The sequence below is a fragment of the Grammomys surdaster genome, unplaced genomic scaffold (genome assembly GCF_004785775.1).
Source record: "Grammomys surdaster isolate TR1022 unplaced genomic scaffold, NIH_TR_1.0 332948, whole genome shotgun sequence".
Classification (NCBI taxonomy): domain Eukaryota; kingdom Metazoa; phylum Chordata; class Mammalia; order Rodentia; family Muridae; genus Grammomys; species Grammomys surdaster.
In genome coordinates this window covers 31,750-45,494 of record NW_021628144.1, presented here as the reverse complement: position 1 = coordinate 45,494, position 13,745 = coordinate 31,750, and the positions used below count along the sequence as shown (strand labels likewise).

The 13,745-nt window shown below is 44.5% G+C and overlaps 1 protein-coding gene across 1 annotated transcript in view; it reads left to right on the top strand.

Moving 5' to 3' along the window:
• Positions 1 to 308: 308 nt before the first annotated feature.
• Positions 309 to 13,745, top strand: part of LOC114616672 (ubiquitin carboxyl-terminal hydrolase 28-like) — a gene marked incomplete at its 5' end in the record, with an annotated part of 40,379 nt that continues 26,942 nt past the window's right edge. The window contains 8 exons of the mRNA XM_028762100.1: positions 309 to 386; positions 1,242 to 1,374; positions 2,471 to 2,576; positions 3,301 to 3,460; positions 9,342 to 9,428; positions 10,007 to 10,144; positions 11,204 to 11,277; positions 12,140 to 12,216. Of these exons, the coding sequence (XP_028617933.1) occupies positions 309 to 386; positions 1,242 to 1,374; positions 2,471 to 2,576; positions 3,301 to 3,460; positions 9,342 to 9,428; positions 10,007 to 10,144; positions 11,204 to 11,277; positions 12,140 to 12,216 (853 nt within the window). The remainder of the gene's footprint in view (positions 387 to 1,241; positions 1,375 to 2,470; positions 2,577 to 3,300; positions 3,461 to 9,341; positions 9,429 to 10,006; positions 10,145 to 11,203; positions 11,278 to 12,139; positions 12,217 to 13,745) is intronic.

Sequence of the window (13,745 nt, the reverse complement as noted above, 5' to 3'; positions counted from 1 at the left end):
TTCTGATGCACCGTTCCCAGAAAGGAAAGCCCAAGGCTCCTTAACGTACATTAAGGCTGACTGGTTTCAAGTGTCCTGGGTATTTGGAGTTTTCTGTTGAGTCATATATCTCTTGTAACTGCTCAAAGTATATGTGGAGACCGATGATAGACTTGACATTTTACAATGTGTCTGACCATCAGTAACTTGCTACATGCAGCTTGCCAGTGCTTTATAAAGTGAAAAGTGCAAATTTTGGGGACCTGTCTGTCCAGAAGGTACCCAGGAATGCTTTCTGACACGTATCTGATTTTGTTTCTCAAAAACAGAGCTGCCAGATGCTGTTAAATCAGCTGCGAGAAATCACAGGCATCCAGGATCCTTCCTTCCTTCATGAAGCGTTAAAGGTTAGTTTCCAGACCCAGCTTAGCTGACAGGCTCTGAAGCAGTTTGACATTACAGGTGTGTCAGTACCCACTATTTCTATAGCAGGTGAAAACAGGAGCAGGACCCCTCCCGCTCAGGTGGGCGGTCTCTTCAACATCGAAACTTTGAAGTAGATGGTGGGAACGTACAGTGGGGGGCAGCCTGTGGGAGCATCCATATGTGACCAACAGACAAAAAATGACTCCAGAAGGAAACTTGTCTGCTCTTAACATGTGAGATTCTTAAGCATTGTTGGTTATATTTTGAAAGAATACATTCTGAATGTTACCCAAGGAAATGGTAGCACACCTAGTTTCAAAATAGCCAGCAGGTATAGGCAGTATAGAGAAAACATGAGTCTATGATTGGGTAATGTCAGGGGCATTGTTGTGCCTTTTAGAATGTTTTCCTAGTAAGAAGTTCAAAACAGGTATGTCACCTTGTAAAATACAGTGACTGCTCATGACTTTACTGTCTAGGCTGAATGCACTTATCACCTGTGTTAGCTGCCAGTTCCCTTTAGTGACTCGATGTGTCCTAACTGTTCTGTCAAGTTAGGCTCCTGAAATGACTGAACTGTCCAGCAAGGCTGTGGCTTGCTTTTCATGTTGCAGCTCAGTCTCTTGCTGTCACCTGGCTTGATCCATCCCCAGGTGCACCAGTCTCCCTGCCTTCACGAGACTGCCTGCTCTCTGCCTGCTCCCTGCCTCAGAGCTATGATTAGGCTTGGTCTGTTCATTGTGTCACCATGGTAGTAAAAGAACAGCGCCAAAACTATCGCACACTATTAACTCTGCCATGCTTTACTTCAGAAAGTTTTTTTTTTTTCCTCTTAGGCCAGTAATGGTGACATCACACAGGCTGTCAGCCTTCTCACAGACCAAAGAGTAAAGGAGCCTGGTCACGACACAGCGGCTACAGAACCATCTGAAGTAGAAGGGAGTGCCACCAGCAAAGATCTCTTAGCAAGTAGGTGTCCTGCCCTAGTCTTCTCTGAACTAGCAGACGACAGCGACCGATTGCTCATTTATGTCATTGACCCTTTGACTGGTCACTGAGCCATCGCTGGGAGCCAGGCCTGGGTTCTTTTCATTCCTTCCCCTTACTTTACTTTGTAGCCCAGGCTGGCTTTAAATATATTTTCTTCGTGACTGGTTTTTGTAAGTCTGTACTAGGTCATAAGCCAACTTAATAAAGCTCCACTGATCAAAGAATACTATATGTACAGTTGACTATCCTGTGCTAGGATGTTTTACAAAGATATTTTTACAATAATAAAGGCAATTAGCTTACAGGTATGAAATGTATTTTTGACTTTGTGGGGTATTAATGTAATTTAGTGTGTGTGTTTGTGTGTGTGTGTTTGTAGATCAGAGGTTTTGTTTTAGGTGTCTTTGTCTATCTCATTTATTTTTAAAGTTCTGGTTATTTTTATGTATATAAGTGTTTTGCATGTGTGTATGTCAGTGCATTGGGTGCTGCCTAGTGCTCCTCAGAGGCCAAAAGAGGGTGTTGGACCCCTAAAGCTTGTGTTAGGGATGGTTGTGAGCCACTGTGTAGGTGTTGGACCCCTAAAAGCTTTAGTTAGGAATGGTTGTGAGCCACCGTGTAGGTGCTGTTAATTGCTGAGCTATCTCTCCAGCCACTCTACCTTACTTTCGTTTTGAGACAGGGCTACTCACTGAACCTGGGACTCACCAGTTGGCTAAGCAGCCAGGCCACCAAGTCCATTCTTCTCCCCCAGGACTGAGAATATAGGCATGTTACCCTCGTGCCTGTCTTTTTACATGGATGCTGGAACCTGAGCTCAGGTCTTTCTGCGTAAGCAGCCAGTTTTCTGTGCACTGGCCATCCCCAGCTCTGGTGCATTGTTAGTCACTCACTTGGGAACTGTCGGGATAAGATTGCAGCACAGCTATGTTATGTTGTTCATGTGACTCTGAGACAGTTACAAGGTGTGTACAGAGGAGCCACTGGTGAGAATTAGGGATATATGTGCTTGGAAATGTTTTACCTTCCTTCCTTCTTGAGCACAGGAACTAATGGAATTTCTGCTTCCTCACAGAAGTGATAGACCTCACTCACGACAACAAAGATGACCTTCAGGCAGCCATTGCCTTGAGTCTCCTGGAGTCTCCTAACATTCAGACTGACAACAGAGATCTTAATAGGTTGTTCCTTTAATTTATGATCTTCGTTCCTCGTGATTGCTTTGTTGCATTCTGGGAAAGCTACTCCTGGCTCTTTCTGCCCCTTTATTGCTCCAAGATAGTTTCTCTAAGGAACAGTCTTTGCTTATTCAGTTCCCTTCCCCACCTCCCTCTTCTTTTACTCCTTTTTCTATTTTTGGGGGTTAGGGGGTGTCTCATAATGGCCTGAAATCTGTGACCCTTTTCCCTCACCCTCTAGAGTGCTGGGATCCCAGGTGTGTGCCAACAGCTTGGCCCTTGGTTCACTCTGAAAAGTAAAGGACATGGAGGCTCTTAACCCAGTCTGTAGTCTTTGAGTAGAAGTTTACAAATTTTGTTCCCAGTTACTAAGGAAAACCAATAATGAGCCTATGTCTCTGGTAAGTGCAAGCCCTTCAGTAGGATATCATGGTTGAGTGTAAACCTTTAATGTGGTAGGAATGAATAGCCTGGAACCTCAACTCATTTTTACTGTGTCTTACTAGTAATAGTTTCTGATGGAAGGGCTTACGTTTGTATTTAAACCTCTCTTTTCACTTACTTAAAACTGCAGAGCTATTATGTAGACACTGATTGTCCAATGGATGGTTATCCTGGGAATTGAATCATCTGTTCAGATTTACCAACACGGTCTGTATAGTAAATCATTCTTTAACTTTTTTTTTTTCTTCTTCTTCATTTGCTATGTGGTGTTGGTATGCTACAGAACGCATGAGGCTAACACTGCAGAAACTAAGCGCTCAAAGAGAAAACGCTGTGAAGTTTGGGGAGAAAACCACAATCCCAATAACTGGAGGAGAGTGGATGGTTGGCCGGTTGGGCTGAAAAATGTTGGCAACACATGTTGGTTCAGTGCTGTTATTCAGGTATGGTGTTTTAAGAGACAACCATTTTCTCCTGGATATAATTTCATAGTTTGCTAAAGTGAAACATGTGAAGTATAAGTTGAATCAAACTGTGTAAAACTGGGTAGGTAGTCTTTGTTGTAGCATTGTTGTGTTGTAGTTACTTTTGTGTGTTTGGACTGAGAATTGGTGATGTCTAAACTGCACAGTATTGAGATATAAATACCTTAAGTGTTCGGGGTCAGCAGTTAATGAATACCATTCAGGGTAGCCTGGAGTAGGGGCTTGGCAGATGGGCATCCTGGAAAGAGGACTGTAAAAATACTCGTTTTCATTATGGAGCCTAGACGGACCTCAAATTTGTGATCCGTTTGCCTGTACCTCCCAAGTGATAGGGTTTTAGGCATGTACCACCATGCTAGCTCTGCATGAATTAGATATGAATACACACACACATATAGTCATCTACTCCAAACACTCTGTCACTGAGCCGCAGTCCCAGTCCTGTGAAAACACTCTTGGGGAAGGAGGGCTGTGAAATCCGTAGGACTCAAGGTCTAGAGGAGTGACCAGATAGCTCAGTGCCGTTTGACATGGGAGGAATACCTTGTGGCAGAAGTTGCCGATAAGGCTGTAGATGTGCTGAGTTCAAAGTACTTGTGTTTTACATCCTTGTGTGCAGGACTACATAGGAGTTAACTGAATGGATCCTTGTATACAACACTACATAGGAGTTAACTGAATGTACTTTTACGTCAGAAGAGAATACTTTCAGGTTCTTAGTAAAGCCAAGCAGGTGGATAGATTTTATTAAAGAGAAGTGGCTATTAAGTATTTCCTGGAGCCGGAGAGATGGCTCAGCAGTTACGACCAATTGTGATCTCTCTGTGGTACTAGTATCTCAAATGCTGGAGTCTACTGCAACTAAGCCTCTCCTGGGCTCTCTTCATGGTACAAAGTCTCAGCTTTTTCCATGACCCCTTCAATTCAGGGGCTTCTACTGCTAACGCTGCATCCTCCTCAGTGGCCTCTGCTGTCCTCTCACATGCCAAGCCACTGTCCGAGACCCTTTCACGGTCCCAAGTCTGCCTGCCAGCTTGAGGTTCTACCTTGGCTGCCTCTGAAGCATTGCTTCTCTGTGCTTTCAGAGAAGCACTTCCCAGAAGATTCCACCTCAGTGATAGTGGTCTGCTCTTAATGACCACTAAATTTCACAGCTCCAGCCGACCAGCGTCAATTGTTCCAGCAAAGCAAAGGTTTCACTTTAGTCGTACTGATATCTTGTTAATCACGACTGATTCTTCAGCCCAGCTAGCCAGAACCACAGAATCTTCACACAGAAGCCTGGTAGAGTCTTTGCTTCCCTCTGAAAAGTCAGGAGCCAGGCCTCCATCATTTGCCCTGCTCACAACCTTCTTCCAAGCTCCTACAGAATAGTCCACTGAACTCTTAATACTCAGTGGCTTCTTTAGCCCAAAGTTCCAAAACCCTTCCACAGTCCTCCCTAAAACAGCATAGTCTGGTCTGCCACAGCAGTTCCCTACTCCTGGTACAGCTTATCTTAGGATGTCTGTTGTTACAACAAAACACATGACCAAAAAACAAGTTGTGGAGTGTCTTAGTTAGGGTTTCTATTGCTATGAAGAGACCACTCTCATAAAGGAAAACATTTAATTGGGGCTGGCTTACAGTTCAGAGGCTTAGTCTGTAATCATCATAGAGGAAAGCATGGTGACACGAAATTAGACATGGTACTGGAAAGGTAGCTGAGAGCTCTACATCTTGAACTGCAGGCAGCAGAGGGAGACTGCCACGCTGGGTGTGTGTGATCTCAGACCCAGCCTCCACAGTGATGCTTCCTCCAACAAGGCCACACCCACTCCAAAAAGTCGAGACCTGATAGTGCCTCTCCCTATAGGCAAGGATTCAAACACATGAGTCCATGGGAGCCATTTCTTTTCAAACCAACATAGGAAGGAAACGGTTTGGCTCACACTTTGATACCACTGTTCATTATTGATGCAAGTCAGGACAGGAACCTGGAGGCAGGAGCCGAGGCAGAGGCTGTGGAGGGGTGCTGCTTATTGGCTTGCTCTGCATGGCTTGTGGAGCCTGCTTTCTTACAGAACCTAGTCCACCAGCCCAGAGATGTTACCACCCACAATGGATTGGGCCTCCCCCATTGTTCACTAACAGCTGGATCTTACGGAGGGAGGAATTGTCTCAGTTGAAGTTCCTTTCTCTTAGATTGATGTAGTTTGTGTGTCAAGTTGACATAGAATAGACTAGCTATCACACACTTAACAAAAACATTTCCTTCGCACCGTCAGCTTCATACGTTCCTCCCTCTCCCTGCCTACAGTGTGTCTGTTCTATGGTTCTATGACATCCACCTAGCCACTCAAGCCAAAAGACGTTGTTTACTGTATGCCTGGCTCTGATTAGACCATGGAAGCAGCAGTGACTAAGACAAAGCCCGTACTCTCCTGCAGTTTGGTTTAGAGAACCAGGCCGTGATAAATGCCACAAAGACATTGTGAAGGAAGATGTACTGGCTGGTTTTGTGTCAACTTGAAGCTAGAGTCACCAGAGAGGAAGGAGCCTCAGTTGAGGAAATGTTTCCATGAGATCCAGCTGTAAGGTAGTCTCCGAATTAGTCAGGAATGCGGGAGGGCCCAGTTTTTGTGAGTGGTGCCATCGCTGACCTAGAGGTTCTAGGTTCTGTAAGTAAGTAGGCTGATAAGCAGTGAGGAGCAAGCCAGTAAACAGCAATCCTCCATGGCCTCTGCAGCAGCTCCTCACTCCAGGTTGCTGCCTTCCTTGAGTTTCTGACCTACCTTCTTTTGTCCACCAACAGCGATGTGAATGTGTAGGCTGAATAAGCCCTTTCCTCCCTGGCTTGCTTTTCGGTCATGGTATTTCATCACAGCAATAGAGAACTCAGCTCGAGTGCTGCTGCTGTAGGTTGGCCGGGGGTAGCTTGGCTGGTCGAGGCTTTTAAGCTGAGGTGTGAAGGTGGCTGGGGTTTGGGTTATTATGTAGCTACATACAGAACATTCGTGAGTAAAGCATAAAAAGTAAGTAACCTGTGTGAGAGCAAGATGGCTAGGACTGGCTGGTGAAGAATGGAGAGAACTGACTCCTGCAGGCTTCCATACAAATGACCTGATGTGTGTGTGCTGCTTTCCCATCCATCCCCTTAGTAAACACATACTTAAAATTAAAAGTACAGCGAGTATAGGGGGAGCAAAGCCACGTGGGGTGACTCAGATCTGTAATCACCTTTAAGGCAAGAGCAGGAGGTGGCCGCAAGTCCCGCTGAGCTTTGTGGTGCATTCCATAGCAGCCACGATCTGAGAGACCTGGTCATAAACACTCTGTAGAAAGTAGGCCTGCCAGTGAGTTAGTCTCCGACTGCAGCTGTCTTAGGTGTGGGGAGACAGGCGCACCCTAGAGTCAGAATGCCCTCAGCCTTTACTGCTGTGAGAGATACTGAACAAGCTTATTATCTTTATGAACTGTTTTCATTTAGACTCTTTTTTTGAGAGGTTGGTAAAATGGCAGATAGATTTTTGGAATAGTTGTTGGAGGTTATAAGGAAACAGTAGGATACCAGATTCAAAACCTGAAAACGTATTGAGCGCTTTAGACTTTTGAATTCGGGACATGCATGGTGGTACACATCTGCAGTTTCTGCACTCAAGCTAAAAAGCAGGAGGACCAAAAGTCTGAAACCAGCCTTAACTACATAATGAACCATTAGAAATAAACCTACTCGCACACGACAGAATGCGGAGATGGTGAACTATGCTGCTCTTACCACTCAGATAAGAAGTGACCATTACAAGGCTAGAGAAATGGTCCAGCAGTTAAGTCCACTCACTGTATGATCATGAGCATCAAAGTCGGCACCCTTGTAACAGGCCAGACGTCTAGATGGCGATAACCTCTGCTTCCAGTGGATGGAGATAGATCGTTGGGCTCATTCCAGCTGAGCTTAGAAAGCCCCACTAGGTTCCAGGCGAGATCCTGACTCTGGGGAATAAGTAGAAAATGATGGAGGAGAACACCCAGCACTTTCTGGTCTCTGAGTGTACACGTTCAGCGCTGTCTTAAAGTGAATGTTATACAAAATCCCAGTGCACCAGCCTGTGGTGGCGCACACCTTTAGTCCCAGGACTCAGGAGGCAAAAGCGGGCAAAAAATCTCTGTGAGTTCAAGGCCAGCCTGGTCTACAGAGAAGCCCTGTCTTGAAAATATCATGGATGGATGGATGGATGGATGGATGGATGGACAGACAGATAAGTCCAAGTACTACTGAGTCCCATCTGTCATCACCTTCTTTCCAACACAGACCTAATCATACATGTGTATAGCCTTAAATAGAATTACACTTTTGTGTAACCTTTATTTATTTATTCATTTATTTTTCATTGAGAGTCTTCCCATGCAGCCCAAAGCTAGGCCCAAAACTCACTGTATAGTCCAGGCTAGCTTTGAACATGAGGCAGTCCTTCTGATTTAGGGTCTTGGTGCTTATTATAGGCCTGAGCCAGTTCTGTGCCCAGCTCTGTCACACACGGTGTATTTCTGAGATTGCTCGTGTGGATGCACACATGCTTGTCAGTTAACTGTCCCACTGCAGAGGAGGGACGTGATGAATGCATTTTCAAACCAGTTTTTATAAAAGGTTTCTGTTTATTTGTGTCCATATATGCACACATACTATGTGCACACAGGTGCCGAAGGATGCAGAGAGACGGTGTTGGGTTCTCTGTAGCTGGAGTTACAGGCAGTTGGGAGACATCCTGTTCCAGGAACCAAACTTCTGCAGTATCACTTTGATGACACCTAATTCTGTTACTAAGTTTGTATCTATATGTATTAATCCAGCATTGTTCATTCCTCTTTCTAGGCATTGTTTCTTTTACTACCTAAAAGAATTGATGATTTTATTAATCTTTGTGCATAATCATTTTCTTATTTTTTTAAGATTTACTTACTTTATGTATATGAGCACACCATAGTTGTCTTCAGACACACCAGAAGAGGGCATTGAATCCCATTACAGATGGTTGTGAGCCACCATGTGTTTACTGGGAATTGAACTCAGGACCTCTGGAAGAGCAGTCAGTGCTCTTAACCTCTGAGCCATGTCTCCAGCCCATTCATTTTCTTATAATAGTAGTAGAATTGGTAGCATAACAGTATAGATACTTTAAAAACAAGATAATGATTAGAGATAGGATTTCACAGTGTAGTGACAGGCCTGGGTCTCCCTGGATCCCAGTGTCCCTGAAGTCACTGTACTCCTTTTGCTTCAGCTGAGTACTGCGGTTACTCCAAGCTACCACGCCTGGCTTTGAAATACTACACCTATAATTAAACATGCCTGTAATCCTAGCAGTCAGGTGTCTGAGGCAGGAGGATCAGGAATTTGAGGCCAGCCTTGGCTACGTAGGGAGTACAAGGCCAGCCTAAATTATCTAATAAGACCCTGTTAGGTAATTTAGAAAACAAAACTGCAATTGTTTTTGTTGAGGTTCAGGAACTGCCACACAAACCATATGGACAGTAAGAGGCAAGGGTGAAGGCAGTTCGACATTTTGGCTGATGTTTAAGCTGATTGGTCCTAAGTGAGGTAAGAGGAATGGTGGACTGTGGTGCACAGGGGAGCTTCAGAGCACTGAGATAGCAGCATCAGTAATACAGCCACAGTGCTATGGCCTTTTAGGAGAAGTTTTCAGTGTCAGCTACGGATACTTCCTTCTGGGTAGCGGAGAGAGCCTGTACTCACCTTTTCAGCAATATGGAGACTGAATACAAAATGGCCACAGTTATATTAAAAGGAGCAGGCCTCAACAGTTTTGAAAGTAGTTGAGAATGAATTTCTTTCTTTTAGTCTCTCTTTCAGTTGCCTGAATTTCGAAGACTTGTTCTCAGTTATAGCCTGCCACAGAACATCCTTGAAAATTGTCGAAGTCACACTGTAAGTTGGCACTGATACAGAGTTTCTGTGTTGCTGGGCTGAGTGTGGGAACTGTGATAATCCTTGGTTAAGTCATTCTCCCTCCTTGGGATAAGAAGTAAGAGCTTACAAAGATACAGTTAAGTAAAATAAAATTAGGAAACAGTCCCAAGAAAGTGCAGTGAGGCATTGTTTTATTTAACCTTAGTGCTGCACTGTTGGCGACACTCAGAAGCTGTTCTCCAGGGGCTGTCTCTCTTCTGCCATGTGCTGCTGAGGTCAGGGGATGCAGAGCAGATAGCTGAGGCCGAGCCAGGCCCTTCTTGGACTGCATCCATCTTGCCCTTGCATGGCACCATGCTGCAGTACATCCTCTTATGTGGGCGGCCAGCTGCAAGAAACTCCAAAACATTCCTTAGCATGTTCCCTGACTGCTTCACACCTCCCCTGTGCTCTAGGGTCACACCTGCTGTCCTCATCTGGTCCCTCTGTCAGTCTCACTGGTCTAGACCTTGGTAAATGTGAATTAGTGATTGTTGATAACTTTTTCTTTGTTCCTCCAAACTTTGCAAATAAGATCTTGGCTGTGTTTTCTCTAGGAAAAAAGAAATATCATGTTTATGCAAGAGCTTCAGTATTTATTTGCTTTGTTGTTGGGATCAAATCGAAAATTTGTAGATCCTTCTGCAGCTCTGGATCTACTGAAAGGGGCCTTCAGATCATCCGAGGAGCAACAGGTACTTTTATTCCCTTGTCGTATTTCAAAGGCCAGTGTCTGAGTCACCCTTTGCTAGTGTGGTACTACTGTTTGAATTGTTACTGTGTGACGAGCTCTGAACAGAGCTAGGCAAGATGACTGACTTCATCTGCCCTTTATTGCTGTCCGAAGGTGTAGTTAGAGAGCAGGTGTGTCTGTGCACGAGTGAGAGGTGCATGGGTGCTGGCACTAAAGGAGGCAGAAGCGGGAGGAAGAGCATCGAAGCAGAGGAGGATGGCTTTCTCGACTCAATCCCAACGGAGGCTTTTGAAGCAGTAGCAAATTCGAAAAGTAATCCAGTGAGCTATACCGAGGGATAATTGAGAAGAGTCAGTCCTGCGTCTGATGGTCCAGCTTTTGATTTGGTTTGTGTTTTGAGGCAGGTCTCAGTATTGAACCCAGGTGATCATTGAATGTCAGGTCCTCCAGCCTCAGCCTCCTGAGTCTGGTCACTCTGGGATAGAAACCCTCTTTTCCAACCCATCAAACTCGAATCAAGCAGCTTTTCTCTTCCAGTCATGGAATCTTCCCCTTCCATTCTCCACCTGCTGTTGACTCAGAGCTGCTGCTGTCGCACCAGCTGCGTCCTCTACAGTGTGAAGTCCACTCTGTCATGGCCACATAGCTAACCAGCATTCTCAGAAGAGCTTGTAGAATTGCCTTTCTCTGTCACATCTCACAGTACTCAGGGGACTCCAGTCTGTTCTTTTTAAGATGCCTTTTTAAAAATGCCTAATTGGAGATGATGTTTGTTTTCTTCTTTTGCTTTGTTTGTTTTGTTTTGGTCACATATAGATGTGGCCAGCCCTGAAGAGTTCCACTTCCTTCCTGGCCTAGCTTAGTCACATCACACCAATGCTCTGCTGTTTGTCTCTGGTCACTGGGCTCCCTGTTCCTATGTCTTTTTTGCAAGTTTGCCCCCTAAAAGGGAGATTATGTCACAGAAGTAGAATATTTATCTGAGGGCTTAAAGGCAGACCTTTGTTTCCCTGAGTACAGTATTGCATCTAACTTACTGCAATTTATGCCTCTCTTATAGCAAGATGTGAGTGAATTCACGCACAAGCTCCTGGATTGGCTGGAGGATGCGTTCCAGCTAGCTGTTAATGTTAAGTGAGTGTTGAGGGTTTGTCTGCACATCCTTCTAACCCCCAGTGGCTGCTGAAAACAGTTGGTGGGCGAAGTCACTCTTCTAAAGTAGAGATTACCAGTGTTTGCCAAACTTCTTGGTGGCCACTGAACCCTGCTTTGGCTTTCTCTCTAGAGATCTAGACTGTCCCCTTAACTTTCGTTTCTCTGAACCTGAACTAAGTGCTTGGTTGTAAGATGTAATTAAAAGTGGGTAGATGAATCCTAAATGTGGACATGGGGTATGGTATGGAAGCATTATATTTAATGTCACTCACCTGTGACATCTTCATTCACAGAGCATGTAGGTCAGTCACCCCACCCAGCCATAGACACAGGTGGAAGTCAGGGCCGTGAGGACCTGTATCATCTGTGTGTGGCTGCCAAGAACTCACTCTTCTAAATAATTTTAAGTCTGGAGTTGGAGAATAAAATACCATGAAATAGTTTTGCAACTGGGAACTTGCACACTTAACTACAGTGTAAGGTCAGCTTTAGGAAAAGAACATTTCCATGCTGCTTATTGTGCCACTAAGAAGATTTGTAAGCATTTACTTGTAAAACTCTGGGGGGAGTCCATTCTTCACTACTGTGCTGTTCTCTACCCTGTATATACATGTAATCAGACATAGCTGTATATATAGCAAATGTATATACACATATATTTGTCACCAAGTGTGACCCAAGGTCAGGCTTCACACATTGCATCACCAGCACAGTGCCAGGCATCTTCTTGTCAGTTTCCGAGCTGGGCTGCATCTTTGCTTCCTTAGATAGATACTAAGGTACCGTGAGCATGTATTTGATTCAACTGACAAGAACTGTCTTCTCTCTTTTAAAATAGCAGCAGTCTCAGGAATAAATCTGAAAATCCCATGGTGCAGCTATTCTACGGTACTTTCCTGACTGAAGGGGTCCGAGAAGGTAAGGTCTTTGTCCTGTGTGTTTGTTGTCAGCTATGACTGGTTTTCATTACTGCATCCTTGCAGGGAAACAGGATAGACTTGAAAGTCCAACAAACTGAATGCTCTCTGGCTTTTCTCTGTGTAACTATGGGCACATAGTCTGAATCCTCAGTCTCTAGATCTGTACAGTGGACACAGTCTTTGTCCTAGAATTGTCATGTTAAATTGTACAATGTCTGTGTTGATGGCAGTGCTACTTAATTTTCTATATTGCTTTTCCTGATGGACCATCTAATCTCAGGTTCTATAGAATCAAACTGCCAGAAATGCTTGTCTACTCTCTGAATATTTAAACAGTTTAGTGTCAGGGTTTTGACTGTGTGTAAATAGAGTAGTATGGAAACTTCTGTGGATTCAGCAGCTTGTGAACCCATGGCCAGTTCTTCCCTATATCAGCCTCACTCCCATGAGATTGTAGCCACGCACCACCACTGGACCTTGTGTTTTAGACTTACTGTATGTATTTATTGTTGGTACTAGGACTAGAACTCTGGGTGCATTCTTAAACTGGTACACCAACAGCCACAGGGGTGTGTGTGTGTGTGTGTGTGTGTGTGTGTGTGTGTGTGTGTGTGTTAGATACAGCCCAGTACCATGTGTAGTAGCTACTGCTCTGTTGCTGTGATAAGATATCATGACTATGGAGAAGTGTTTTAGCTTCTGGGTCTAGAGGGTTAGAATCCATAGTGGTGAGAACAAAATGGCATTTGGCAGCTGGCAGGAAACTGACTGAGAGGTCACATCTTTAATTGTAAGCATGAAGCAGCCAGAGCAAATGGGAAGCAGGGCAAAGCTGTGAACTCTCACAGTCCACCTCCCAAAGACATAGCTACCTCAGCTAACAAGGCTACCTCATGGACAAAAAAGGTTCAGATATGAGACCCTGAGAAACACGTCTCATTTAAACTGCAGTATCTTACTCCCTGGCCTCCGTAGGCTCATGGCCATAGTGTAGTGTAAACTATTTAATCTAACTTCCAAAATTGTCTGTAGTCTTTCACAGTCTTCTATTTAAAAGTCTAAAGTCTCTTCTGAGACTTAAGGCAGTCTCTTAATTGTAGCCCCTTGTACAATCAAAAGGCAGTTTACATATTCTGAACATATAATGGCACAGAATATATACATTCTCATACCAAAAGGGAGGAGTGGGGGCGTAGTGAGGAAATATTGGATCAGTATAAAACCAAAATCTACCAGGACAAAGCCCACATCTTGTAGCTCAGTGTCTGCTGTCTGGGACTTCAGTTTTAAAGGGCTTAAAGTCTCTTTAAGTCAGCACCACATGGACAACAGACATTGCCAACTTTGGCTGCCAGCTTGGGCTGGATCCTTGCTTTCTTGAGTCACGTTAGCAAAGGCTTTTACTCTTGTTGCTTTCTAGGAGTTCTCTGTTGCAAGTTGGAAGTTTGCTGTGTGTGGTCTTGCCCTGAGGAAACCCTTCATCTGTTCTGACACAGAACAGCCTATCCTTAAAGTTCTGAACCTCCT